The sequence below is a fragment of the Hordeum vulgare genome, chromosome 2H (genome assembly GCF_904849725.1).
Source record: "Hordeum vulgare subsp. vulgare chromosome 2H, MorexV3_pseudomolecules_assembly, whole genome shotgun sequence".
Lineage (NCBI taxonomy): Eukaryota > Viridiplantae > Streptophyta > Magnoliopsida > Poales > Poaceae > Hordeum > Hordeum vulgare.
Genome location: NC_058519.1, coordinates 623,834,165 through 623,860,015, shown reverse-complemented (window position 1 = coordinate 623,860,015; position 25,851 = coordinate 623,834,165). Strand labels below are relative to the sequence as shown.

At 40.8% G+C, this 25,851-nt stretch overlaps 2 protein-coding genes and 1 long non-coding RNA gene across 3 annotated transcripts; all 3 read left to right on the top strand.

The window, feature by feature from the left end:
* The first annotated feature begins 671 nt into the window (after window positions 1-671).
* On the top strand, window positions 672-3,661 carry LOC123428812 (protein FAR1-RELATED SEQUENCE 5-like). The gene is made up of 5 exons (XM_045112949.1): window positions 672-868; window positions 951-1,073; window positions 1,199-1,345; window positions 1,447-3,480; window positions 3,596-3,661. The coding sequence occupies exons 1-5, from the start codon at window positions 785-787 to the stop codon at window positions 3,659-3,661; spliced, it is 2,454 nt and encodes an 817-aa protein (XP_044968884.1). The 5' UTR covers window positions 672-784.
* A 10,988-nt stretch (window positions 3,662-14,649) lies between these two features.
* Window positions 14,650-16,869, top strand: LOC123430926. Its single transcript, XM_045114755.1, has 3 exons — window positions 14,650-15,065; window positions 15,142-15,214; window positions 15,536-16,869. Exons 1-3 carry the CDS (start codon window positions 14,988-14,990, stop codon window positions 15,706-15,708), a joined length of 324 nt encoding a protein of 107 aa, XP_044970690.1. The 5' UTR covers window positions 14,650-14,987; the 3' UTR covers window positions 15,709-16,869.
* A 104-nt stretch (window positions 16,870-16,973) lies between these two features.
* Window positions 16,974-18,031, top strand: LOC123430925. The gene is made up of 3 exons (XR_006622996.1): window positions 16,974-17,072; window positions 17,185-17,291; window positions 17,523-18,031. It is a non-coding gene; the product is annotated as an uncharacterized LOC123430925 (long non-coding RNA).
* The last annotated feature ends 7,820 nt before the right edge of the window (window positions 18,032-25,851 follow it).

Here is a 25,851-nt window from a genome sequence, read left to right as displayed (position 1 = left end):
AAACGTTTTACTTAGTAATTTCAATTTTGGTTTACACTATACTGATATGGAAAGAAAGAGTATTAAATTAATAAAACATACACACTGATGAGAAATAATAAAACATGCCGACAGACTGATGAACAAAATATGATACAGATGACTGAAACCGGAATAAGACTTAAACTCGCACTGAACCGAAATCTAAAACTGAAACTGAAGAAGACACACGACATATGTACTGGGAAAATAAAAATCTAAAAGTGAATAAATCTCTGAAAAACTGAAAGAAACATGGACTGAAGATGATTGAAACTAAAAATGACAGAATAAGCAGTATAGAATACTGAAATCTACATATGTACTCAGAAAGCGAACTGAAAAATGATCGCTAGCCTGCGAGCGGCAATACTGATGAAAACAGAATAATGAAATAAACAATGATGAAATGGTAATGAACAAATACTAAAAAAAACAGACATACAATGAAAATATATGATCGATTGATCGAAAGCTAACTGAACAATATTAAGATAAAAAATAAAATGAAAACCTGATAAACTGAAAGAATAAAATATATGTCGTCTGCTTCTTCCTCACATATCTCTTATTTAGTTCATGTTCTATCTAGAAAATCACTGGATTTTGCAGGTCAATAGCGGTGCGAATGAGGACATGCAAGATATATGCGTTGGAAGCCAGGTAGCTCTATTCATGGAGGTAAAAAGAGGAGTGGTAAAAAAATTATTTCAATTTCATATGCCTTCAACCTTGTGTGCAACTAATAGAACAAAAAAAATTGTGCATGAAACAGCCGAACTTCTCTTATGTGGCGCTGTTGAAGGGTTATATTGACATAAATGGAGGCTATGAGACAATCAATACCCAGGTGATAAAAAAATCTGGAAAAAATATGTTAAAAAACAATACAGATGAAAAATACGATAAACCATGTTAAAACTCATGTGCAGGGGCGGGAGTCGTGCTCGAGCGATACTGACAATGGTCAAACAAATGATGGGGGTGAACCTCTGCTGCAATTACACCAAACAAAGACTGGGGGCATCAACGAGAACAAGAAAACAAGCCATGAGGTAAGCGTGTTGAAAATCAATAAAAACAAACGGGGGAATAGAAAAAAATGTAAAACTTATAACAAATGAGGAAAAATAGCAAAAAAGGATGTGCGGATAGAATTAAAATGTTTCCTTTTATTCAGGATTTATGCATGTTGGGTGACTTTGTTGAAGACCAAGACAATTCTCCAGTGCAATTGGAGGATCTGGATGCACAAACAACAACTTTTCATGATATTCTCTTGGATCCATGGAAGCCAACCCTCTTTGATGATATTCTCTTGGATCAGGTAAGAGAAAATGTTTTCTAATGAACAATTTAAGAGAAAAAAGGAGGAAATAATTTGACACGCATTTGTTGATTAACCCCCCAAAACTATACACAATGCAGGTTGACAGAAACAATGAAGGAACAAGAGGGGCTTTTGAGAGAGAGCAAAATCATACCTGGAATCTCGACTCGCCAACATATGTTGATGATGGTTCCTCCAGAGAGTCTCGAGAGGCAGAAACATCAACAAATGCATGCTGCCTGCAAGTTCCAAACAGCGAGAATGAAAACAATGATATCAATGAAGAAACCATAGACGAATTTTTGGAAAATGAAAGATGGGCCGCAGAAGGAGGAAATGACCGATCAATTGATAGTGAGCTCAAACCTAAAACGGGGATGCAATTTTCCACGAGGGAAGAAGCTCAAAAGTTCTTAAACTTCTATGCCTTTGTAGCTGGTTTCTCCATATCAGTCGTGTCGACTGCCCGCACAACCAGCAAAAAAAGGAATGGAGAGGTTGTAAGGGTAACACTAAAATGCAACAAATATGGGCATAATACAGAGACTGAGAGAGAAAACTTGATAGTACACAGAAAAAGCACTGTCATAGCAAAGACAGATTGCAAAGCGCAAATGATAGTCGCTTTGAAAGATGGAAGATGGCATATAACTAACCTCAATCTTGATCATAACCATGATCTCAACCCTGGAAGTAGGTTTTTTCGATCTCATGTTTACATGTCTGATGAAGAGAAAGCCTTGATCAGAACAATGAAAAGGTGCAACATTCCTACAAGGAAAATAGTGGCAGTGTTGGCATACATAAGAGGAGGAATGGACAAGCTACCATACAACAAAAGGAAAGTGGGTAACTATGGTACAACAATAAACAGAGAATTGGAAAACAGTGATGTCATGGAAGTGCAGCAGTACTTCCAGAAGAAACAAGCTGAGAGCCCTGGATTTTGCTACTCAATGGAAGTAGATGCAAAAAACAAGGTCAGGAGCGTTTTTTGGACAGATGCTAGATCTAGAACAATGTACCAAGAGTATGGGGACTGCATCAGCTTTGACACAACATTCCTAACCAACAAGTACAACTTGCCATTTGCACCATTTGTTGGTATTTCTCCACATGGGAAGACATACTTGTTTGCATGTGCTCTTATTGTCAACGAGACTGCTAACACATTCAAGTGGTTGTTCCAACAGTTCTTGGCAGCAATGGGAGGGAAGGCACCAAAATCAATAATTACTGACCAGGACAAAGCAATGGAAAGCGCAATAAAAGATGTGTTTCCACAAGCAACACACAGAACATGCTTGTTCCATGTCATGAAGAAAGCTGAAGAACAAATGTGCAGAGTGTTTCAACTGAATCAAGGGCTGTATGAGGACTTTCACGACATAGTCAATAACTCATTGACAGAGAAAGAATTTGAAACACTATGGCAAACAATGATTGAAACTTACAATGTGGGTGAGGTGAAATTTTTCCAAGACATGTGGAAAACAAGAAAAAAGTTTGTGCCAGTGTACTTCAAGACAAAGTTTTTCCCATTCATCCAAACAACGGCCAGGAGTGAGGGCAAAAATGCTTTGTTCAAGAAAGGGGTTGGTGCACAGTTCAGCATGACAAGCTTCTTGCGAGAATACCAGAGAATACTAGACAACATCCATGCAAATGAGGATGAGCTCGACCATAATGCAACGCATAAGAAAGTTTCCTGGAAAACATTTACTACTAAGTATTACATCGAGAGACAAGCACACAATCTGTACAACATAAGCATCTTTAGGAAATTTCAAATCATCCTCAATGATGTAACAAGACTGCAAATCAGAGAAGAGGAAAGTATGAAGCTATACATGGTATACCAGGCAAAGAATTACTACAAACAAGAACATAGGGCAAGGCTTTATGTGGTGCAAGTAGATGCTGACCGGGACAATTACTCCTGCATTTGTTGCAAGTTTGAAAAGGATGGCATTTTGTGCTGTCATATTCTGAAAGTGATGTTGCATCTTGAGGTGGATAAGATACCAGACAAATACATAATAGACAGATGGAGAAAGGAAGGCAAGAAAATGAATAAACCCAAGGCGATTCCACTGAAATTAGATAATGATCAACTAAGGTACAATGTCCTAGTGATGAAGCTAATGGAGCTTGGCTCAAACGCATCAAAGAGTCAACGGAAATTTGAGCACCTACTATCAGCAATGGTCAGAATTCAACAAGACTTGATTGATATGGACATGGAAGGGGGAGATGAAGTGGATGAGCAAGGAGAGCAAACAGAGGAGTGCAGCAAGTCCAACAGGACAATAGGGACACTAACAGCTATGGTACAGAGTGGGAACAGTAATTTGACTGTTGAGCTACTGAATCCTGACAAGGCTCACACAAAAGGTCGCCCACGATTGATGACAATACAAGAACGCATAAAAACCAAGACATTCTACAAGTGCAGCCACTGCCATGATCCAACTCACACAAAAAGGAAATGCACTAATCTGGATAAGGTGTACGAATTCCCGAAAAAGAAGAGATCGAGGAAAGCAAACCAGACAAAAACAGCTGATGCAGGTGATTTCCTCAAAAACCTATTGAATTAAGTATAACACTTAGTTATATCAAAAACTCACTCATATAAAAACTGCAAAAAAAATGTAGTGTTATTGACTGTCATGAAATAACCCTTTGACATATATTACAGGGCGAAACTATTCTGGGAGTGGAAACAACAAAGAGACCATCACCAGCAACTTACCTACCGATATGAATATTCAAGTGAATCAATGAAGTTGCTCCTGCTGTGCCACTCAATCTCCCTCTGCTCGTACCATGCGTGGATGGAGAAAAGGAGTAGAGAAGACTATTTAGATTGGTGATTGCATGAACTTCGTGTAAAAAAATATTGAGAGAGAAAACATGTCTACATATTCTGGATTAGCTTATTTGAACTGCAGAATAAGCACAAATGTGTGTATTTTAGACTAAATTACATGCAGAATGTGTGTGTGTTTTTCGTTATTGCTTGACTAATAAATGAACGTATAAAACATATGCGGAATAAAATTGATATACTGAAGATGGAAAACTTAAGCACGAAGCTCCAACAAACTCTTGTGCGCTCCACCATTATACTGATACTAAACAAGGCCTCCATAGTCACTGCTCATGATACTGATAAATTGCAGAGGTAAAAACATGAATCGAACTAATCGAATTCATAAAATCAGACCAATAATAAGAAATGCTGCATGTTTTTCCTTTGGGGCAAAACATAATTTTTCCAGCTATCTACAAGTAAAAAATGAACAAAGAAAACTGATTTTCCCTACTCACACCAAGAACAAAAAATATATTGCATATACATAACCTAGGCTCATCCTAATAAAACCTGATACTTGGGTATACAATAAACAATCTGAAGCAAAACATATCTAAAAAAATCAGTATTCACACACTAAGAAAACATCCGCTAGAAAAAAATGGAAAACAAATATTTTTTTACTATGATCATGAAAGGCAATATGACTAACCAAAAAAATTCTAAAAACATGATCACAATGATAATGTAGATTGATAAAATGAGTAAAATACTACTAGTTCCACTTCTGAAACTAAGCATAAAAAAGAAAGAAATAAGATGCTAAGTTCAAATACTACAGCCCGGAGAACTTTGGTACAAAATACTACACTGCTGCACATAAACCTCAAGATATACTAGAATGAAAATAGGAAAAAAATCATATCACTAGAAAAACACTAGAATAAGCTGAATTCTGAATCTACTAAGGTAGTTATAAAAAAAATCAGAGTTAAAAAGAGATTGTATCTCACAAGTTGAAGAATGAACATATGTAATTATAGCAAATATATGGAATAATGAACACACACCCCTTGTCTGTGAGTTAATAGGAAAGACAAAACAAATACTAAAAAGAAGTGGACCCCATTTACAACAGATATAATGTGCACGTACAACCAAGGACAACTTCCTCAACCGTTCCACCATCCATTGCACTAACAAAAATGATCTAGACAAAACTAATTTCTTTTTGTAAAGATGAGCCTCTCTTCTTCTCTTCATGTCCATCCAACAGGCTTAGAAACAGAGAACACCACCACTATCGCGGGAGATTGTTGGCAAAGTCGCCCTGTGAAAGGAAAAAGTAAAGGGCAAGAAAAACACACAACATAAAGACGGTTAGAAAAAAGAAAAGAACGGAAAAGATGGCAACCTAAAATTAAAAAGATGAGAAAAACATTAAGAGTTAAAATGAATAAAAAGAGAAGAAGAACCTGAAAGTTGAAAGAAGTGACAAGTGACTTGTCTGCCGTGTTTTTCTTCCAAAAGAAAAGTTGGTTCATGTACTGAATTCTGATGTGTTGGATATCAGCTTGTGAGAAAATCTTGCGCAGGTCCAAAGTTGCGTCCCATATCTCCATTATCTTTGTTGCAAACACTCCACAGTCATTGCTGAAAAAAAGGGGAGGTGATGTTCAGAGAAAGCAAGCAAAAAAAAGAATGAAAAACAAAAGCATTGTGGACAAATGAGCCCTGACCCATTCTCCTGCTTTGGGACATGAGGATACATCCTACTGAAACGCTTGAAGTTATGTTGATCTGTTTGGAAAATGATTTCCCACAACCTGATGAAATTCTTGATCTGCGTGTGAATAAAAAATGATGAAAAAGGAAAGAAATAAAAATATACAATCATATAGATGAGCAAAAAAGCATTTAGACGGAAAAAGAGATGCAATGAATAAAAGAGTGAAGGACACAAAAATAGAAATTTATGAACAACTTACAAATTTCTCTCTGATAGACTTGTGAAGAAATGAGTCCTTGTCGTATAAAGAATCCAAGAAGGCAAAAAGTTTCCACTTGAAATCGACAGCAAAGACTATCCAGTGATTGCTCAGGCATGTGGGGAAGAACAACTGATAAAAAACATAAAAATTATAAAGTTGGAGAAATAATATCAAAATGGAAAAATAAAAAAAGAAGGAAAAGAACAAAGAAAAAGGACATAGAAGAACACACCGTGTCTGATAATTCAAGCCGTTTACCCCTACTTGCTGATGCTGCCCCCAAGAACGAAGTGGCAATCGATTTTACTTGGTCTTCGTTTGTGTAGTGCAGTATGTTCTCCTAAGGGGAGGCAGAAAATACAAGAAAGATTACAGAATTGCAAGTGGAGGGAAAGTAAGAAGCCAACAAAATAAAAAAATATGATGAGCAAAACTAGAAACATACACCAATATGAGGGAAAAAATGGTGCCTTCCAGAGATTGTGGGATGACGGTCCTCAAAGAACTTCCGACAAAAACATGGGATCAAGAAATTGTCGACTTTGCCAGTTGGCATAAGGCTTTGACCAAGTGATACATAATTACAATGAACCATTGAATACGTCAACGCATACCTCCTGTTGTTGCCACAGAGAACAGAAAAACTTATCATGAAACTTGAAAAAGGGGAGTATAAATTATGGTCTCGTACAAAATAATATGATATAGCACATACAATAAAACATGTAAAAAGACTAGTGAGTAAAAAAATACTTAACAACAGGCTAAAGGGAACTGTTTGACATACTTCTGAATGCCCTTTGTGTAGGCAAGTTCGATTATTGAGTTGTAATGCATACAATCTTCGTTTGACACAGGGAACTTTTCGTTTTCCTCTATTGGGAGTTCCAAGAGACTTTTTGGTTGAAGAATGATCAAATCATCCTTTGCGCCTTTGTTGAGAACAGCGTCCGGTGCAAGCTCATCGATAATGATATAATTATCACTGTCTTCTGGCACGTCAACAACCTCTAGCACACGAACTGGCGATTGGTGTTGACGCTTTGCAATTGGTCTGATTAGATTGTTGTACACATGATCTGCATTCTTGGCTAATTCGCCTTGCCTGACACTAAAACTAGTTGGACTGATAGCAACAATGTCAGCCTTCCTCTTAACTGGCTGCAGAAAAACAAAAAATAAATTCAATCAAGGCTAACATGTAACAAAAAGGAAAAAAAGTACTAAAAAAGGCATCAGGAACAAACGAGAAAAAATTGCATAGTGAGGCTCATGCTAAAACACAACTGATAAAAAAAGTGACCTCTGAGCAGAAAGAAACTCATTTTAAAAACTTTGAAAATGCAATCCAGTACTCAGACTTTTCAAAAATTCGGAAGATATATGGGAAAATTTATTTTTCCTTTGAAAAAAAATAATATCCAATAGAAAGTGCTATCACACATAAACTGAGCCAAAAAACAGATCCACATATACAAAAAATAGTTTACGATTTCCTACCTGACTAGTTTAAGATCTCTTGACTAAACCAGTACCAAAATGAACTAACAAAAAATATTGCTTGCTGATGAGTTGAGTTGACGACATATGTTCGCATGTATAAACAGAAAATTGTTGAATAAATGCTGACACACAAGGCTAAAAGAAGAGGTACTACAAGATTACCTCAGCTCCTATATCTGTAGCAGCATCATAACAAAATGTAAAAGAGTAAAAAACTTAATACTAACCAGAGAGGGAGAAATATCAGCCACTAGGATTGGTGCTTGTTTTGTGCCATTGATCTTGTTGTTTTTTGAAATATTATTGTTTGCCAATGCCACAAGTTTAGGAGGGTTGCTTTTGGTTCCAATGTTGAACTCCTGTAGTGCATGTGGTGTTAGATGAAAAAATCATACAAACAAATACTGACAAAAAAAGAACCGGAAAAAGATGCATAAAGTTGACCTCCTCAGCGAACAAATTTGTATGACCTATGGGTGACATGTGGTTAGCCATCTGGTAATTGCTTTGCTCTGCTTGAGGACGTGTCATCTGACCTCCAACAAGAATATTTGTGTCGGTTGGGCTGGTGGAGTGTGTGAAAGTGCCCTTGGTTTGCTGCACACTAAATTGAAAATAAGAGTTTCGCTCTTTCACCCCTGCTGGGAACGTGTTAATCAAGGAAAACTGCTGGTCACGATGCGTTATGTTGCACACCCTAGCCTTGAACTTCTTCAGAACTGGCACTTCGGGATCTTGGAGGGGGAAAGTAAATAGAAGAGGGAAGTAAAACTTGACTGCAAAATAAATAACAAAACTGAACTAGACCGGGAATAGAAAAAGAAGTAAAATGATTTACATTTTGCATTGCTGTGCTCGACAAATTTGGAAACCACACGTTCTGGGGTTACTGCAGAAAAAAAACTTATGTAAGGCACCAGTAAAACCAGGAAAAAGGACACACAAAAAAAGGGAAAAAATAAAAATGACTATGGGGGCAAAGTTGTATGAATGGACCTAAAGCATCAGGCAACTCCTCAAACATTCTTTCGTCGGCAGCAGGTTGCAACGGAAGTTTGTTTTTGCTCGTTCCTATGTCTAAATGCTTGTTAGCTGCAACTGATGGGACAATGTTTTCGATGACCTTTACAGGTTCGTGGATGCTGCTGCTCTTGACATGCTTGATCTTCTCGTTCATATCAATGTGTTCACCAGACTCTGCTTCCAACAAAAAAAACACGTTATCACAGAAGTTATCAACAAAAAAGTGACCCTGAACACCACAAAAACTAAATAAACTTGACAAATGATCAAGGATACTCCGAATTCAAAAAATAGAACAAGTCAATAATGAGCTTCTCGAACTACAAAGGAAGCCTGAACACAAAGTAAAAAATGCATACCTCGTGAACTTTTTGTGTCTGTTCTCACATCCTCACTCAATATGCTCATGTCCTGTTTCGCTGTTGATCCTGGTTTTGAAGCGGTGTCCTGACCACCAACACAGAAAATAGATGACACCTTGGATCCAGATAGAAACTTCAACACATTCGATGCTATAGCCTCCTGAGCATTTTGAAAACCAGACTCCCATATGTTGTCACAGTGTGCACTGTCAATGATACCCTGAATTATCTGACAAAAACAAAAATATAGGCAATCAGATATGAAAAATAACAAAACTAAAACTAACGGTACAACTAAAAAACAAAAAGGAGAAAGATAAAAACTTAGTTAGGCAAAACCTAATACCTCTTCATGTAGAATATTATTGTAAGATGAACACATTTTCTCTTTGAAAGATAGTGATGCTGGTCTTTGTCGTAAAATGCCATGGTGAGCACCATTTTCAGCTCCAAACGAAACCTGAGCCAAAAACATGATTGATGAGAGAGAGAGAGAGAGAGGAAAGGCGAAAAAATAATGATTTCTCTACAAAAAGGAAATAATGCTGATGACTAACTCACTTTTGAACTACAAAACAAAAAAGGAGAAAGCAACTCAACCAAAAAAATGCAGAAACATATAACAGACCTCCTTTTTGAACGGTCTCCTACCGAATGAATTGTTGTTCTTCCGATCAAGTTCCGAGAAATGCTTAATCATATTACCCTTCCATATAAGAATCCTTGGGACACCTTGTTCGACTACCCTTATACCAAAGTCCAGCTTGTCCAAGTACAATACCTTAAAAAGAAAGACAAAAATCCAGAAAAAATAATCAGAAACAAAACAAAAAGCCGGAAAGTGTGACACAAACAAAGAAAAGAAAAAAAGACAAAACACTTACCGCGAGGCAATATGTGCATAAATCAAAGGCTTTTGGCTTCCTGCCAGTTTCCCTACCAAACAACACATATTTGTTTATGCCAGCCATGATCCATTCATAGATAAGAAAGCAAATGTAGTATCCCCTTGTGGCAGTAGGATCCTCTAGAAGGAATAGAAAGTCTGTGTGTATATGACCATTGGAAGAAGGGAAGAGAAAGCATGACATAGCTATCACCATGAAGCAAATGAATGTAACTTCTTCACTAAGATCTTGGGATGACGTGAGCATATTTCCAAAGAAAGTGACATTTGGTAAATCTGAAAGATTAAACCTAGACCGAAGGAAATTCCTCCCTCTCTCCTTATTTGGCATTGGTACAACACCGGTGTTTGGCAGACCCAACACAAAATGGACAGAATCCTTGGAAAGAGGGATAATCTTCTCATCAACAATGATGATCTGGGAAGACACTGAGTCTACACAGCCAAGAATCCATCTAATGAATCGAGAAGGGAGTTGCGTTTTCTCAAACTTCAGGAGATGATCAAACCCGTATTTTGAGATCACATCCTTCCTGCCAATTGACATACGCTTGAGTATCTGAGCGAAGTACTTGGTAGAATACACAATGAACACATCCCTTCCTACCCCTGGAACTTTTACCCTATTATTCTGAAAAACAACATAAAAAACAGATTAGGACTAACAAAAAAAGGGATTAAGTAATGGACAAAACAATTTTTTTATATATTTGTAAAAAGAAGAGATTCGAGAACCTCGACTTTGAAATTAGCATCCTGACAAAAATTTGAGAAACCCTTCTTAAGAGATTTTAGAGCCTATTGAATAAGATGGAGAACAAGAGAAACAAAGTAAGAAACCGACATCAACAATCAACATGAATACAAAAAAACTAAAATAATAAACTAAAAAACAAGAAGATAAAAACATACCTCCTTCTTGAAAAAACCGAACAATGCATCCTCTAACATCTTATTCCTCCTAGCCACGGATTCCTTTTAGAACAAAAAAAAGACAAGTAGAAGAAAAGAAAACCCTGTTACATACATAAAGGAGAGAAGAAAAACATGAAGAAAATGAAAAACAAATTCAAAGCTACATGAACATACATCATCACTAGATGTGCTACTATCCTCGCGACAATCGCTGTTTGACAAATCATTATCAGGATCGTAATTGGCGTCATTGGCAACACTGGAAGATCTATGACGTGCATAGTCAGCACCCCTGCATGTATGGAATAAAATGAACAAAAATCACTTGGGACATTGCTTAATTTAAGTATGGAAATAGTGCATATAACTAGTTGCAGACTATCTACTGCCTTGTTAATTACAGCATATAACTACTTTCAGATGATCTCTCAACCATTCCTCAGGTAAGCACTCAATCTCTCAAGAAAAAAAACACATCCATTACTAAATCAGTAAATCTAAACTAAAAGCCAACAAAAACAAAGCTGACAAAAAATGTAAATCTACAGTTTATCCACGTTAGTACTCTTGTAGAGGAAAACACATACATTCAGTTACCTACCTCTGATCATCTACAAAAAAATGATGAGGCCTTCAAAAAAAACATTACAGGAAAACATCCTATGGAACAAATTTCACTCAGGCTAGAAAAAAGATCTACATACAGAAAAAATGTGAACTACATCCAAGACAACATCGAGGCGGACTTGGTGATGGAAATTTGGGGGAAACACGCAGACATGTGCCTGCAACAAATTCAGGAGCGTTCCTGAAAGAAACCACTAAAAAACCGTCCACAATTGAGCTAAGCTATGACTCACATGCCTGCCAAAAAAAGCAAGCTGACTACCACCCGGCGTCATGAAGATCTACGACCGACAACAATAATGCCCCACCACTGGGCTACACCAGTGTAGCTGCACTAACAGGAGAACTAAATCAAAAAGCTTGAAGAAGGGCACACACTTAGAACAGAAACAAAAATAACAGCGGGGGGAGGGGGACGAATCATTCAGAAGTACAACAATCACAAAAAAAATCCTAACCCCCCTTGTTGGGTATCACATTGGGAACTTGCCACTACACAAAAAATGGGGGCAGGCAATAAAAATGCAGTTTCAGCAAACAATATTGCATACATACATAACACAATGAAAACACTATGTTCTTCTTATTGCTAACCTACTTCGTACTCTTGGGGCTTTACTTGAGCTCCCCCTATTAATATTATCCTTCTGACCAATTATGCAGAGTCGCGGTTATGAAACTGAGAGGTGAGTCAACACACACACAAACACACCTACCTACATGACACTAAAATTCAGATTAGGACTGCCCCATCTAAAAAGCATCATAGGCCAAAAAATGTAGACATATACCTACTCACCACACCATCTGCTTGAAAAAATCAAAAAATACACTCGACACTTCATGCAAAACAAACGAATATGTACATCAAAAAATACAATGTGAACTTGGCAAGGGAAAAATTGGGGATAGGATGAGATGCCCAGATAGGTAATTCAGAGGCGTTTTCCTGATTCACTTAAAACAAAAGTACGAATGGAGTGGCAAACAACAACAACCGAATAGTACAAACTAAGGGGGATACAAACAAACTAAACTGACAAAGTAGCCGTACCCCGGGTTCCTGATGAACCACTCAAACAAAGTGCCATGTAACTAAAACTATCACAAATCGCGAGCGATTTGAACCTCCCTACGAGCAGATCTATGACCAACGAGAATGACCATGAAGTGAATCCGCTCAGCTCATGAGAGTCACATAGCAGGGCAAACACACATCGGGCAAAAATTAACACAGCAACGGGAGTGAGGGATACCATGCGCCTGGCCGACGCCGACGACTATTGTCGCCTCCACTGATTGGAGCTTGTTGGTGTTGCGCACGACGAGGCAGCTCTGCATAGCTCCTCCCCATACCAGCATCTCTTCCACCTGCAGCCCCCTGCGCATAAGCTCCCCGTCCATGGGGAGACTCTCCAAGCGCCATCTCCTCTGCTAATCACCGGCGAGCAGCCCGCCGTCTCCGCCGCACCTCGGTCAACCCCGACCCCGATCCCCTTCTCAGATAGAAACACAGAGACTGAATAGCAAACAATTCAAACAGTGCTTCAAAAGGGCCAAAAAAAATGAACAGAGGCGCTGAGACCCGACCCGATACAGACCCGCGAACCCGACAACCCAACAAAACCACTCCACGCAGCGCGATACAGAGGACAGACGAGGCGCTGAGATTCGTGTGAATCGAACGGACTAAAAAACGACCTGAAACGAATTTAAATTCAGTCGACTGAAAAATAGTAAAACTGCAGTTCTAAGTCTTACAAAAAAAACTCATTTGGCCAACCAAAGCTGATCTGCAGACTCCCGATAGTAGTCGACTTGATTATTTTTTAGAATAATACAAGGAACGCCTCTCAGCTCGGCCGCTCAGTTCATCAAATGAAGCCCTCAATAGTAGAGTTGATTATGGTTGGAAATAACTCTGGAGGTGTTGCCCACCACCTCTACAGAGGTGCACTTGCAGTTTCATTCAAACTAATGTCAAAACAAATAAATCCACGGAGGCGTTCCGAGCCCTAGGAACTACGTAGATGGTAGAAAGGGTACGCGATATTTTTATTTTGCAAGAAAAATAGGATCTGTGCAAACTCAATGGAGTATCTCTAAATCACAGGGGCATTTCGGTGCCGAAATCGGAACGAGTAGTCTACCCTAGAATCTGATCCATTTACTAAAATCTGAGGGTTCTAATTGGTTTGGTGGTCTGCCATCAGATCTAATGGTTGAGGTTCAACGTTTTGCCCGATGGATAAGGCACTGCCCCATTGCACGTCCTGCTGGGCTAGCTGCCCCTCGCGTGGACTCCACGATTTCCATGGAAAATTATGTAGCTATTTCCATGTCCCTTAGATGAACTCTTGTATATGTACTCCTCATTTTGAACCGATGTGTGATACCTGGTCTTGTGCATTTTCATTAGAATTTGATGTGCATGCATTTTTTCACATAATTTCTAACATACCAGTTCATGTTTTCATCGCAGATGAATAACTAACCAGGCGCAAATCCATTTTACTCTATTGAGCATTCCCCGTTTAAGGACCTACATTTTTATTCAAAGAAGCTATGTCTAAAGTCCTCCTATGCTGAATTAACCATCGTACTAAATTTTCTGAGAATTTGGATTGATCAACGTGGGAGTTGTGGTCTCATGATCTAAGAGCAGATTAATTTATTTTGTTCAAATATATATATTTTTGAGAGGAATGAGAGAGTTTCTTTTTTTTTTGAACTAAATGAGAGAGTTTCTTAGTATGGTTATGATTGTTTGTTGCACATGTAGTTGTTCAGTAGCAAGGTTATAACGTGCGTTGCACGTGCATGTATACTAGCGTAGTGCATGTATACTAGCGTAACCAAATACCTGTTTTTTTGACCTTAGCTCTGCCAGCTCTGTCAGGAGAAACTATCAAAGCACTGCTTCCACCTTCGTCAAGAGCTTGCTGCGGCTTCCTTGGACGGCCGCGGGGCTTCTTTGGCACCAGCTCCATCCATGTCACAAAAATCATGCATATTTAACATCCAATACAGTAAGCTACGCTACAAGGGCGCTTCCTCAGGCTATCCACGTCACCTCAGGAGACCCACGCACCTGTATTGGTTAGGATAAAAAAAGTGGTCGACTGAGAAGCAAGAGCAACCAACCCTAAAAAATATCCAAACGTCCCAGCCGCCTCGACTCCCTTCTCTTTCCTGCCGCCTCGTCTCTCTACCTCCGCGGCTCCGCCTCCATCGCCTCCTCAAGGTCCTCCTTCCTTTCCCTGCCTCTACACCCGAAGTATACGGACAAAGAACACGGTGTGAGCGCGGAGACGACAGGTCCAGAGGCCATGTGTGAGAGGAAGTGAGCGCTCCTCCTTCCATGACTGCCTCCTGGATCTGGAGGAGAAAGACACGCCCCTTGGCAAAATTATGCTTCTTGGCAGTGGCTCGAGCGATGCAGGACCGCGACGATCACCGGTGAGTGCAGCAGCTTCTACAGGTGGCGGGACCGATGGTCAAGACCATGGGCGTGGCTTGGGGACCGGCCCTTGCGTCGACCGGGGAGTACGTCTGCTGCCAACAAGCCAAGGTAAGCTTCGCCCAAACCTTCCCTCTCTTCCTTTCTTTTCGCATCTGTGCTCACTCCCTGTCGCATCCTCGCCCAGGTCCCGGACTCGTCAGTGATGTATGTCACATCCCTGGATAAATTTAAGCTTCTACAATCTCCAGTTAGCCAAGGTGGTCACTCATGCTACCCTGATCTTATCTCTTCATTTTATAAAAAATAATCATCTGCACTGCAATGGCATGAACGGTCACTCATGCTACCCTGATCTTATCTCTTCATTTTATAAAAAATAATCATGTGCACTGCAATGGCATGAACATCTCTGAATGTTTACATTTGTTCTAGCCGGTGCCCCCCCCCCCCCCCCCCCCCACACACACAGACACACACATGCACACGCACACGTATTTGTAATTCAAACGCAGACATACATACTCATGTATCTCACGATTTATGGGCATTGAATCGGAATTGGGTTTGGTCTACTGCAGATGAGCCGCATGGTGACGCAGGAGGACCTGATCTTCGGCAGGGATCAATGCACTCTTTACCACCCAGTCCAGCCTGCCCATGGTCGATGGCAAGGGCAGGTGCATCGGGCCTTCTCCGAGAAGGAGAAGGCCAGCGCATCCAATGGGGTCAGTGCTATACTTCATCTTCCTAACATGTGCTGCGGCCTGCTATTACTTGCAGTGGCTACTTGCCACTTGTATGCATCTCTCTTACTAGGTAAATGAACTTTTATTGTCCAAGAAGCTAATATTTTTGCCAAGTAGAATCATATTGCCCTAACAAGGTCCTAGACCGGTGTTGCCATGACTTCGGAGCGGAGGCTGGGGAGGTCGGGCCTAGCGGGCACCAACCGGGACTTCTTTAATTTCAGGCCATATTTTTTTGTCTTGCTTCTATATATCAGGATTTGTGGAATCTAAGTGATCTCCGAATTGCGTTTTTTTATCATTACATTAAATTTTGTATCCCCGCTTTCAAAATTGGGCCTTGTTCATTGCAAGGGAAAGAGGCCTCATGCGCTGCCCTAAATACATCACAAGTAGGCCCTATTTTAGGTTAATTATGTCACAAGTAGACCCGTATGTTAGGTTAATTATGTCACAAGTTGTCGCGCTCTCTACATACTTTAGTTTTTACTCAATTGTCGCTGATAGAACAATATTGTAATATGAACGAACAATTTTGGAATGTATGAGTATACTATAACTTGACAGCTTTGGAACCTGCATGCATTACAATATTGTAGATGAATTTCACTAATTATGCATACACTTTATTTAGCAACCCGTGTGAATGTATATCCAACTCACTCTTGAATTTTGTATGCTTTTCCATCCTACAAAATTGCAACTTATATTTATTTTTGGCAACAATATCTTAGTATTATATCAGGTAACTCAGCGCAACTGGTGTTTCGTAATGAGTTCTTCGTCATAAAATAGCCTTTTGGTAGCAGTACTGAGTAATAAAAAATGTGTTGCTGTTTGCGTGTCTCCGTCGTCCCTCACTCTTGCGTCTCTTTCAACTTGTAAGTTGTCCCCTTCTCAATTAAGTTATAATTTCCATTGTTGTCATTTAAATACCTCTAGATCTGACAAATAATGGGAGGAAAGTGAGTCAATAATCAATAACATCATTAGCACAAACATGTTAATATGGAAAGTTGTTCAGAGTAACGGGTTTGATTGCATGCTTGGAACCATAATTTCTTTTTTGTTGTTGCAGATTTCCTTATTTCTATAAAAAAATTGGTTTAGTACACTTCAAGGATTATTTGATGACACCCCTGCCATAAAAATTTGCTCCCAAGACGTTTGACGCAATCCTTATGATATATACATTAGTAGTATATTCGTCCAATTTACCATCTCTGTTGAGGTGATTATATGCTCTTCATGATTGACGCTGCGTCACAAATTCTCATGTGAACAATACTGTAATATTACAAGGCTTTGGAATCTGCTTTACATCTCTGTGGCCCTGAAGATCAACGAACAATTTTTATTGATATTAATGGTACAAACATTCAACATCTTCAGTGTTCCTTGTTTCAATTATGTTTTGTTATCCAGGGGTTAAATTCTGGCTTGATTCAGGTTTTGACTTGCTACTTGATCTTCTGTTTCAGTGAGCTCGAAACATCAAGAGGATGGTTCGGTAGTACTATACAAATTAGCCAACAAAGCTGCAGCACTCTTTCTGATGGATGATGCACCTCCGTCTCCCACGCCACAGGTTAGTAGAAACTGAAAAAATGGTGTTTTGTCTCTTGCTATGTAGTTATGCTATTGATGTGAATATGGTCTCCACGGTGCTTAAAAAAGAGGTTTGTCTAACAAAATTCTTGTAAGAATATAGAATTCTAGGGATATATCCTACTTTGAAGGTATTAGTAATATTCTCTCTTACTAAACTAGCTTCAGGATGAACAACAGGTTCGCTAACCATTTGATCTTTTTTGTGCAGGTTTGCTACTATATTCTAAAAAAGAAACATGCCTGTGCATCACCATCTTGTGGAACCACGAGACCTTAATCCATGAATTCAAAGAACATTTACTATGTTTATGGATCACTACATCTTCTGCTAGAACAAGATGAGATCCTTTTCCGTAACCATTTAAAAATGCATCATGCTTTTCTAAATATAAGTCAGAGATATGGCTTGGCAAGGTAGTAGGAGTAGGAGTAGATGAGAGGAGAGCGTATTTGTGTTATTTGCTCCAAATTAAGTTGATTCTTTAAACTTAACTTTCATATATAGGCCCATAGCTGAAGATGAACCATGTGTACGAGTTGCAAACTAGGTATTAATGTCGTTCATTGTCATAACTCCATAGAACTTCATGTAGCATTCCAGCATCAATTGTTTGATCATAGACTGAAGTGGTCCTATCATCAGCGCTTCTAGACTTTACATCTTACTAGCAAAAGGGCCCGTGCGTTGCAACGGGAGAAAAAAAACCACACGCTTTTAATCATTTTATAATCATTTTGATTTATTAAAATAATGATGGAACGCGGGTTGAATAACAAAAATTACAGGGTTTTTTTTATAAAAATAACGTGGTGGGTTTTCCGACGGAAGCAATAGCCTCTTTATTATTAGGTATAGATGACAGTGTGGTCCAAGACATCACTGATAAACGTTGGTGGGCGAGGCAGCGGGAGGCGATGACGATGACTGATATGGTAGCCGATAGTTAAAAGGTAAGTGAACTCAATATATCATAATCTTGGGGGATGTTACATCATGAGATTTACAAGGGTGCAAGGGCCATATTTCTCATGGAATTGTATATTGCTATTCATATGTGGATTATTGACTTGCCAAATTATTGACCTCCTATAGTATGATCAGATCAATATAAAGAGTGTGGATTCTATTTTTTAAATAAACTCTCATATGAAACCGTTGTCAAGTGTTTATATTGGTTACTGGTAACATCTACCTTATAGTTAGGTGGCTATTTGACCAAAACAGGAACTCTCAAGTCCGTAAACAATCTATGAACGCAAAGGAATGGCCTCAAGAGGCGCACCACGGGTGCGCCCCTGCCCCTATCTTAAACTATGGAGCACTAGCATAATCATCACTAAAATGATCACCTAACACCTCTACCTTTAGGTTGCTGTTTCTTTGGGCGGCCGCCGCCATAGCCGCCGCGCCTCTTCTTTGGCAGCGGCAGCAGCTCCAGCTCCAGCCCTGTCACAAAAATCATGCATATTTAACATCTTTTGTAAATTAAAAGCATGTTTTTGAACAATATGGAGCACTAGCATGGGATCACTAAAATGGAGGCTGCACTTACCTGGCGCTTGAGAAACGGGAGGACAGCCGTCCGTCGGCATAGGCTTCGGATCCTCCACGCCTTGAGGCTGTACGTTGCTATGATAGCCGGGGCATTTTGGCATCGACACCATCTGCAGCCCTGTAGATACGTTACGCAAGGAAATAATATGAGCAAAAAGAAAGGCAAGTATTTCTGCACAAAAATATTCCATGGGTCGAAACTACACAACCAGGTATAAGTTAGTTCTAAACATACCTCACGTCGCCGGACGCTTACGCTTATTACTGGAATTGGGAGAACGGCTGCGCGTCGGCGTCGGCTTTGGATCCTTCAGCTCTGGCTCTGCCTTTGTCACACAGTATTAAAAACAGTGGGGGTTTTCAGAAACTATGGTATTCTTCAAAAACTGCAAAAATACTTTGCTTCCAATTTGGTAAAACAGCAGAGGTTTGGCGCTTACGCTTATTACTGGAACCGGGAGAACAGCTGCGCGTCGGCGTCGGATCCTCCAGCTCTGCCTCTGCCACACAGTATTAAAAACAGTGGGGTTTTTTAGAAACTATGGTATTCTTCAAAAACTGCAAAAATACTCTGCTTCCAATTTGGTAAAACAGCAGAGGTGTTTGGCAAGTGGCGTTTTTTCTCCGTTTCTTCTAATTTTGATCAATTGTTACGTCCAGGTAATCCTGTAGAAACCTATCCGAACCTATCCCAACTACACTAACGAGCTACACCACTTGATCAGATTGTTCCAATGGCCGCTGTATGCGTGCAACCTTTCATTAGCACATTCTCTCATATAGATGCTAGGATATGTAGTAGAGCTATCTCTCATAACTGATCAAAAACAAACTAGTTGCTAGTAGAGTTAGCTCTTAGTATAATCTGAAGAATCCGTTCACAATCTGAACTTTTTTCACTTCGCTCCTGCCCCTTCGGATTCTTCGCTCCTAGGGTTGCAAAATAGAGAAGTGGATCTACCCCCTTCGGATTCTTCGCTCCCGCACCCACAACCTTCTCGCGCCGCCCTGCCCAGTATGGTGAACACACGCACGGACATGAAGGGGACGCCCGCGGCAAATGACAAGCCCCCGACCAAGAAGCTTACGACGAAGCCTACGACGGACTGTGCTGGAATGTATGGAATGTCTGGTACGTCTGGTAGCTTGCGCTGTGCATTCTTTTTAGATAAACAACGACCCTAAAGCATATGTAGCTATGCATTGTGCATACCTAGGGTTTTCAGAAAATAAAGAATTTACCAAGCATTGGGTTGTATTTTCCATTTATGTTTTCAAGCTACAATGGTAAAAAAGAAATCGGCAGGGATTAGGCTATGTTTGGCATCAAAGTATTTTTGAAGTATCTAAAGAATACTTTGGTTTCTTAAAATAATGAATTATTAAATACTTTAAGGTGTTTGGATTCAGAAAATATTGTAGTTTTAAAACTGAAGTATTCTTCAAAACGGTAGTTTTTTTTAAGTATTTGAGAAAGAGATCCGACCCTCTTTTTTCTAAAACTGAGAAAGGAGAAAATTGTGGTATTTATTAACCGTGGTGGAATACTTTGGTTTTAGAATACTACAGTTTTAGAAAGACTTTGCTGCCAAACTATACATACATTCTGCGTAAATTACATAATTCAGACTTCCAGCGAGAACCAACATATTAACCATGATTTTTGTGACAGAGCTGGAGCAGAAAAGGTAGAGGCTGCATTTGGAAGCAGAGTATTTTTGCAGTTTTTGAAGAATACCATAGTTCCTGAAAAAACCCACTGTTTTTAATACTGTAATGTGTTTGGCATCAACAAATACTGCAGTTTAACAAACTGTAGTATATCTAAAACTGTGGTATTTTTGCAGTATCTTAAAAAGAGGGTTTGACCTGTTTTTTAAAAACTGAGAAACACTTGCTCGTTGGCCTCTCTGAGTCTATCTTCTGCCCTTCGTCGCCGCTGAATCCTATCTATACTAGCTACCTAATTGACCTAGCCAACTAGAGGCGGACATGCAGGTTCTGTCTTCCCACGGGAGCCCAAAACTTCTGTGTCCTGCTTGTCCTAGTCCGGCTCCGTTCCCATCAACACAACACCGCCGGTCACCTAGTACCACTGCTCCATCTGGACGCGTGAGCTGCAGGCGTCGTTGCAATTAGTTCATCTTCGGTCATTATACTAAGAGCTAACTCTACTAGCGACTAGTTTGTCTTTAATCAGTTATGAGAGATAGCTCTACTACATATCCTAGCATCTATAGGAGAGAATGTGCTCATGAAAGGTTGCACGCATACAGCGGCCATTGGAACAATCAGATCAAGTGGTGTAGCTCGTTAGTGTAGTTGGGATAGGTTCGGATAGGTTTCTACGGGATTACCTGGACGTAACAATTGATCAAAATTAGACGAAACGGAGAAAAACCGCCACTTGCCAAACACCTCTGCTGTTTTACCAAATTAGAAGCAGAGTATTTTTGCAGTTTTTGAAGAATACCATAGTTTCTAAAAAACCCCATTGTTTTTAATACTGTGTGGCAAAGGCAGAGCTGGAGGATCCAACGCCGACGCGTAGCCGTTCTCCCGGTTCCAGTAATAAGCGTAAGTGCCAAACACCTCTGCTGTTTTACCAAATTGGAAGCAGAGTATTTTTGCAGTTTTTGAAGAATAACATAGTTTCTAAAAAACCACTGTTTTTAATACTGTGTGACAGAGGCAGAGGCAGAGCTGGAGGATCCGAAGCCGACGCCGACGCGCAGCCGTTCTCCCAATTCCAGTAATAAGCATAAGCGTCCGGCGACGTCAGGTATGTTTAGAACTAACTTATACCTAGTCGTGTAGTTTCGACCCATGGAATATTTTTGTGCAGAAATACTTGCCTTTCTTTTTGCTCATATTATTTCCTTGCGTAACATATCTACAGGGCTGCAGACAGTGTCGATGCCAAAACGCCGGGGCTGTCATAGCAATGTGCAGCCTCAAGGCGTGGAGGATCCGAAGCCTATGCCGACGGACGGCTGTCCTCCCGTTTCTCAAGCGCCAGGTAAGTGCAGCCTCCATTTTAGTGATCCCATGCTAGTGCTCCATATTATTCAAAAACATGCTTTTAATTTCCAAAAGATGTTAAATATGCAGAAGAAGAGGCGCGGCGGCCGCCGCGCCTCTTCTTCGGCAGCGGCAGCAGCTCCAGCTCCAGCCCCAGCTCCAGCCCAAAGAAACAGCAACCTGAAGGTAGAGTTGTTAGGTAATCATTTTAGTGATGATTATGCTAGTGCTCCATAGTATAAGATGTTAAATATGCATGATTTTTGTGACAGGGATGGAGCTGGTGCCAAAGAAGCCCCGCGGCCGTCCTAGGAAGCCGCAGCAGGCTCTTGACGAAGGTGGAAGCAGTGCTTTGATAGTTTCTCCTGACAGAGCTGGCAGAGCTAAGGTCAAAAAATAGGTATTTCCTTACACTAGTATACATGCAACCTTGCTACTGAACAACTACATGTGCAACAAACAATTATAACCTTACTAAGAAACTCTCTCATTCCTATCAAAAATATATATATTTGAACAAAATAAATTAATCTGCTCTTAGATCATGAGACCACAACTCCCAGGTTGATCAATTGAAATTCTCAGAAAATTTAGTACGATGGTTAATTCAGCATAGAAGGAATTTAGACGTAGCTTCTTTGAATAAAAATGTAGGTCCTTAAACGGGGAATGCTCAATAGAGTAAAATGGATTTGCGCCTGGTTAGTTATTCATCTGCGACGAAAACATGAACTGGTATGTTAGAAATTATGTGAAAAAATGCATGCACACCAAATTCTAATGAAAATGCACAAGACCAGGTATCACACATCGGTTCAAAATGAGGAGTACATATACAAGAGTTCATCTAAGGGACATGAAAATAGCTACATAATTTTCCATGGAAATCATGGAGTCCGCGCGAGGGGCAGCTAGCCCAGCAGGACGTGCGATGGGGCAGTGCCTGATCCATCGGGCAAAACATTGAACCTCAACTATTAGGTCTGATGGCAGACCACCAAACCAATTAGAACCCTCAGATTTTAGTAAATGGATCAGATCCTAGGGTAGACTACCCGTTCCGATTTTGGCACCGAAATGCCCCTGTGATTTAGAGATACTCCATTGAGTTTGCGCAGATCCTATTTTTCTCGCAAAATAAGAATACCGCGTACCCTTTCTGCCATCTACGTAGTTCCTAGGGCTCGGAACGCCTCCGTGGATTTATTTGTGTTGGCATTAGTTTGAATGAAACTGCCATTGCACCTCTGTAGAGGTGGTGGGCAACACCTCCAGAATTGTTTCCAACCATAATCAACTCTACTATTGAGGGCTTCATTTGATGAACTGAGCGGCCGAGCTGAGAGGCGTTCCTTGTATTATTTAAAAAATAATCAAGTCGACTACTATCGGGAGTCTGCAGATCAGCTTTGGTTGGCCAAATGAGTTTTTTTTGTAAGACTTAGAACTACTCGGTGGGAAAATGCACTTAAAATCATGGCTTGGCAACTGGAAAAGAGGCTGGTTGCTTTTCTGATAAGCTTATGGGATGAAAAATCCAAAAGGTTTACCATTAACAAGGAGGCGATTGATATAAGTCCCTACATTCAGAAAATTCTAGGTTATCCCAATGGTCAGCATGTCATTGTTTTTTATTCTGCTGCTGCACATGCCGATTCTGCTGCTGCACGTGCCGATACGCAGCGGTACCAAACTTTTACAAAATCTGGAAAATCAATTCAGTGTAAAGATGCTCTTGAGATGCTGCAGAATGACAATATAGACCCGCTAGAGTACTGCATCATCTTCATCTTGCATGCCTTTGGGCATTACTTGAATCCAGGTAGCGTGAGAATCATGGATAGACGACTCTTAAGCATTTTCAAGGGTGTTACTTTTGAGATGATCAAGGACATGAACTGGTGCGATCTTATCGGAGACGTTACGATTGCAGCCCTCAATGAGTATAAGATCAATCAGTTGAAGGACGAGAGTAAATCATGGGAGGATTAGTGGCTTTGAAAACTTGTAAACTGTATCTGATGAACTCTTGTTTCTCATGCAGGCCTTATTTTATGACTTGGTGACTGAGGACATAGATGATGAAAGTTTTCCACGAGTAAATCATATCAGTGATGATGATTTGAAAACTTTGAATAACGCGACTGTTGAGGATTTGAAGAAGTTAGCACAGAAAGTAAGATATTGCACCTTTGAGTTTTAAATGTCTTGTTTATTAGTATTTTAATTCGGAACCTTTTTGAAGGCCAAGAAAATGAATGTTTCGTTGTACACAACTGACTATGAAGTAGAAAGACCTGAGGACAGGGCTGATGCAAGACCTGAGGACAGGGCTGATGCATTACCATTGGTAAATCATCATCTGAACATTGCTTCTGGACTCACTTGCAAAGTATTTCACAAACTATTTTGTGACTGCTTGTTCAAACTATTCCTGCAGGGGCTGGAGGCTTCGAAGCCAGCAAGGCGACACAGCTTGTGAGGAGGTGGCTTCCAGTTTTTAGCGGCGGTGGTCACCAAGTGTTTCATGGCCACAAAGTATTTCATGCTTGTCAAACAACATTTTTTCATGCTTGTCAAACAGCATTTCACACCGTTAGGGCCTCACCCGGCACACTGCTGCTCCATTGCTACTCTGCTATCTGATGGGTACTCTGTTGGTTTATCGTATGTCATCTCTTATTTTCCTGATGTTATGTTACTTCTAAATGGGCACAAAGCTGCTCCTGATGCTAACTAGTTTAGTAAAAACCTGGTGTTACTCCTGATTTGGGCATGGTGATGGCTGGGCTTTAGCTTGCCACTGGTGGAAGGAGTCGTCCAGTCTGGTTTTAGTAAAAACCTGGTGTTACTCCTGATTTGGGCATGGTGGTGGCTGGGCTTTATCTTGCCACTGGTGGAAGGAGTTGTCCAGTCTGGCTCGGATGAAAGCAACCAGTGCATGGACGTTTCTAATTTTTGTTCATGGACAACCAGATCTAATGCGCCACAATGGTAAAATTTCATAAGAAGAAGCACATGCTGCGAGGTGAAGCCAAAATAGCCATGCATGTGTGGTCACCTGATTTATAAACTTCCTTTGACCCATAACTCCATGGTCTTTTTTGGAAAAGGAGAATATATTAATATCGACCATGGATGCAGGGAAAAATGGAAGGGGAACGCTATGCATCCGCTGGATGATTTCTAAAAATTATCGGTCACCTAGCTAGCTGTCGGATGTCGATCTAACGCCCTGCATCCCCGCCGCATGGTCAGTAGTTATTTCTTGAAACGACGCTCGAGTTGCGGAAACTTTCGCTTTGTTGCAAGAAATAAACTTTGGATGCGTTAATTCCTGAAACAACGGTCGAGTTTCAGAAACAATTTGCTTGTTGCAGATTTTTTTTCTTCGTCTTCCTGTAACATAGGTATTTTTACGAAAGAATTTTTTGCAACAACGGTCGAGTTTCAGGAATTTTTGCAACAAGCCTCCCTGCCTCCTCCTCGGAGCGAGCCTCGCGCCAACCACGCCCCGAGCTGCATCCACAGCCGCAGGAGCTCCGGCTCGCCGTTGGTTCCCTCCGGCCGCCGCCCCGCGCGTGTCGCCGGCAGGTCGCCGGAGTGCGCAGCCAGCTGCTGCTGCAGGGAACCGCCGCGCCGCCTGCCCCTTCGTCGCGCCACCGCCGTTGGTTCCCTCCGGCCGCCGCCCCGCGCGTGTCGCCGGCAGGTCGCCGGAGTGCGTCGCCAGCTGCAGCCCCAGCCTGCAGGGAACCGCCGCGCCGCCTGCCCCTTCGTCGCGCCGCAGCCGTCCGGCCCGGATCCGGCGAGGTCCGGCCGGATCCGCCGCCCCCATGCTCATCGGCTGCCCCGCCGCCTCTCTTGTGTCGGCATCCTGCTGCTTGGAGCACGCCGCCGCCCTGGCTCCCGATCCATCGGGATCGAGGGAGAGCCCCGGCATCCTGCTGCCTGGAGCACGCCG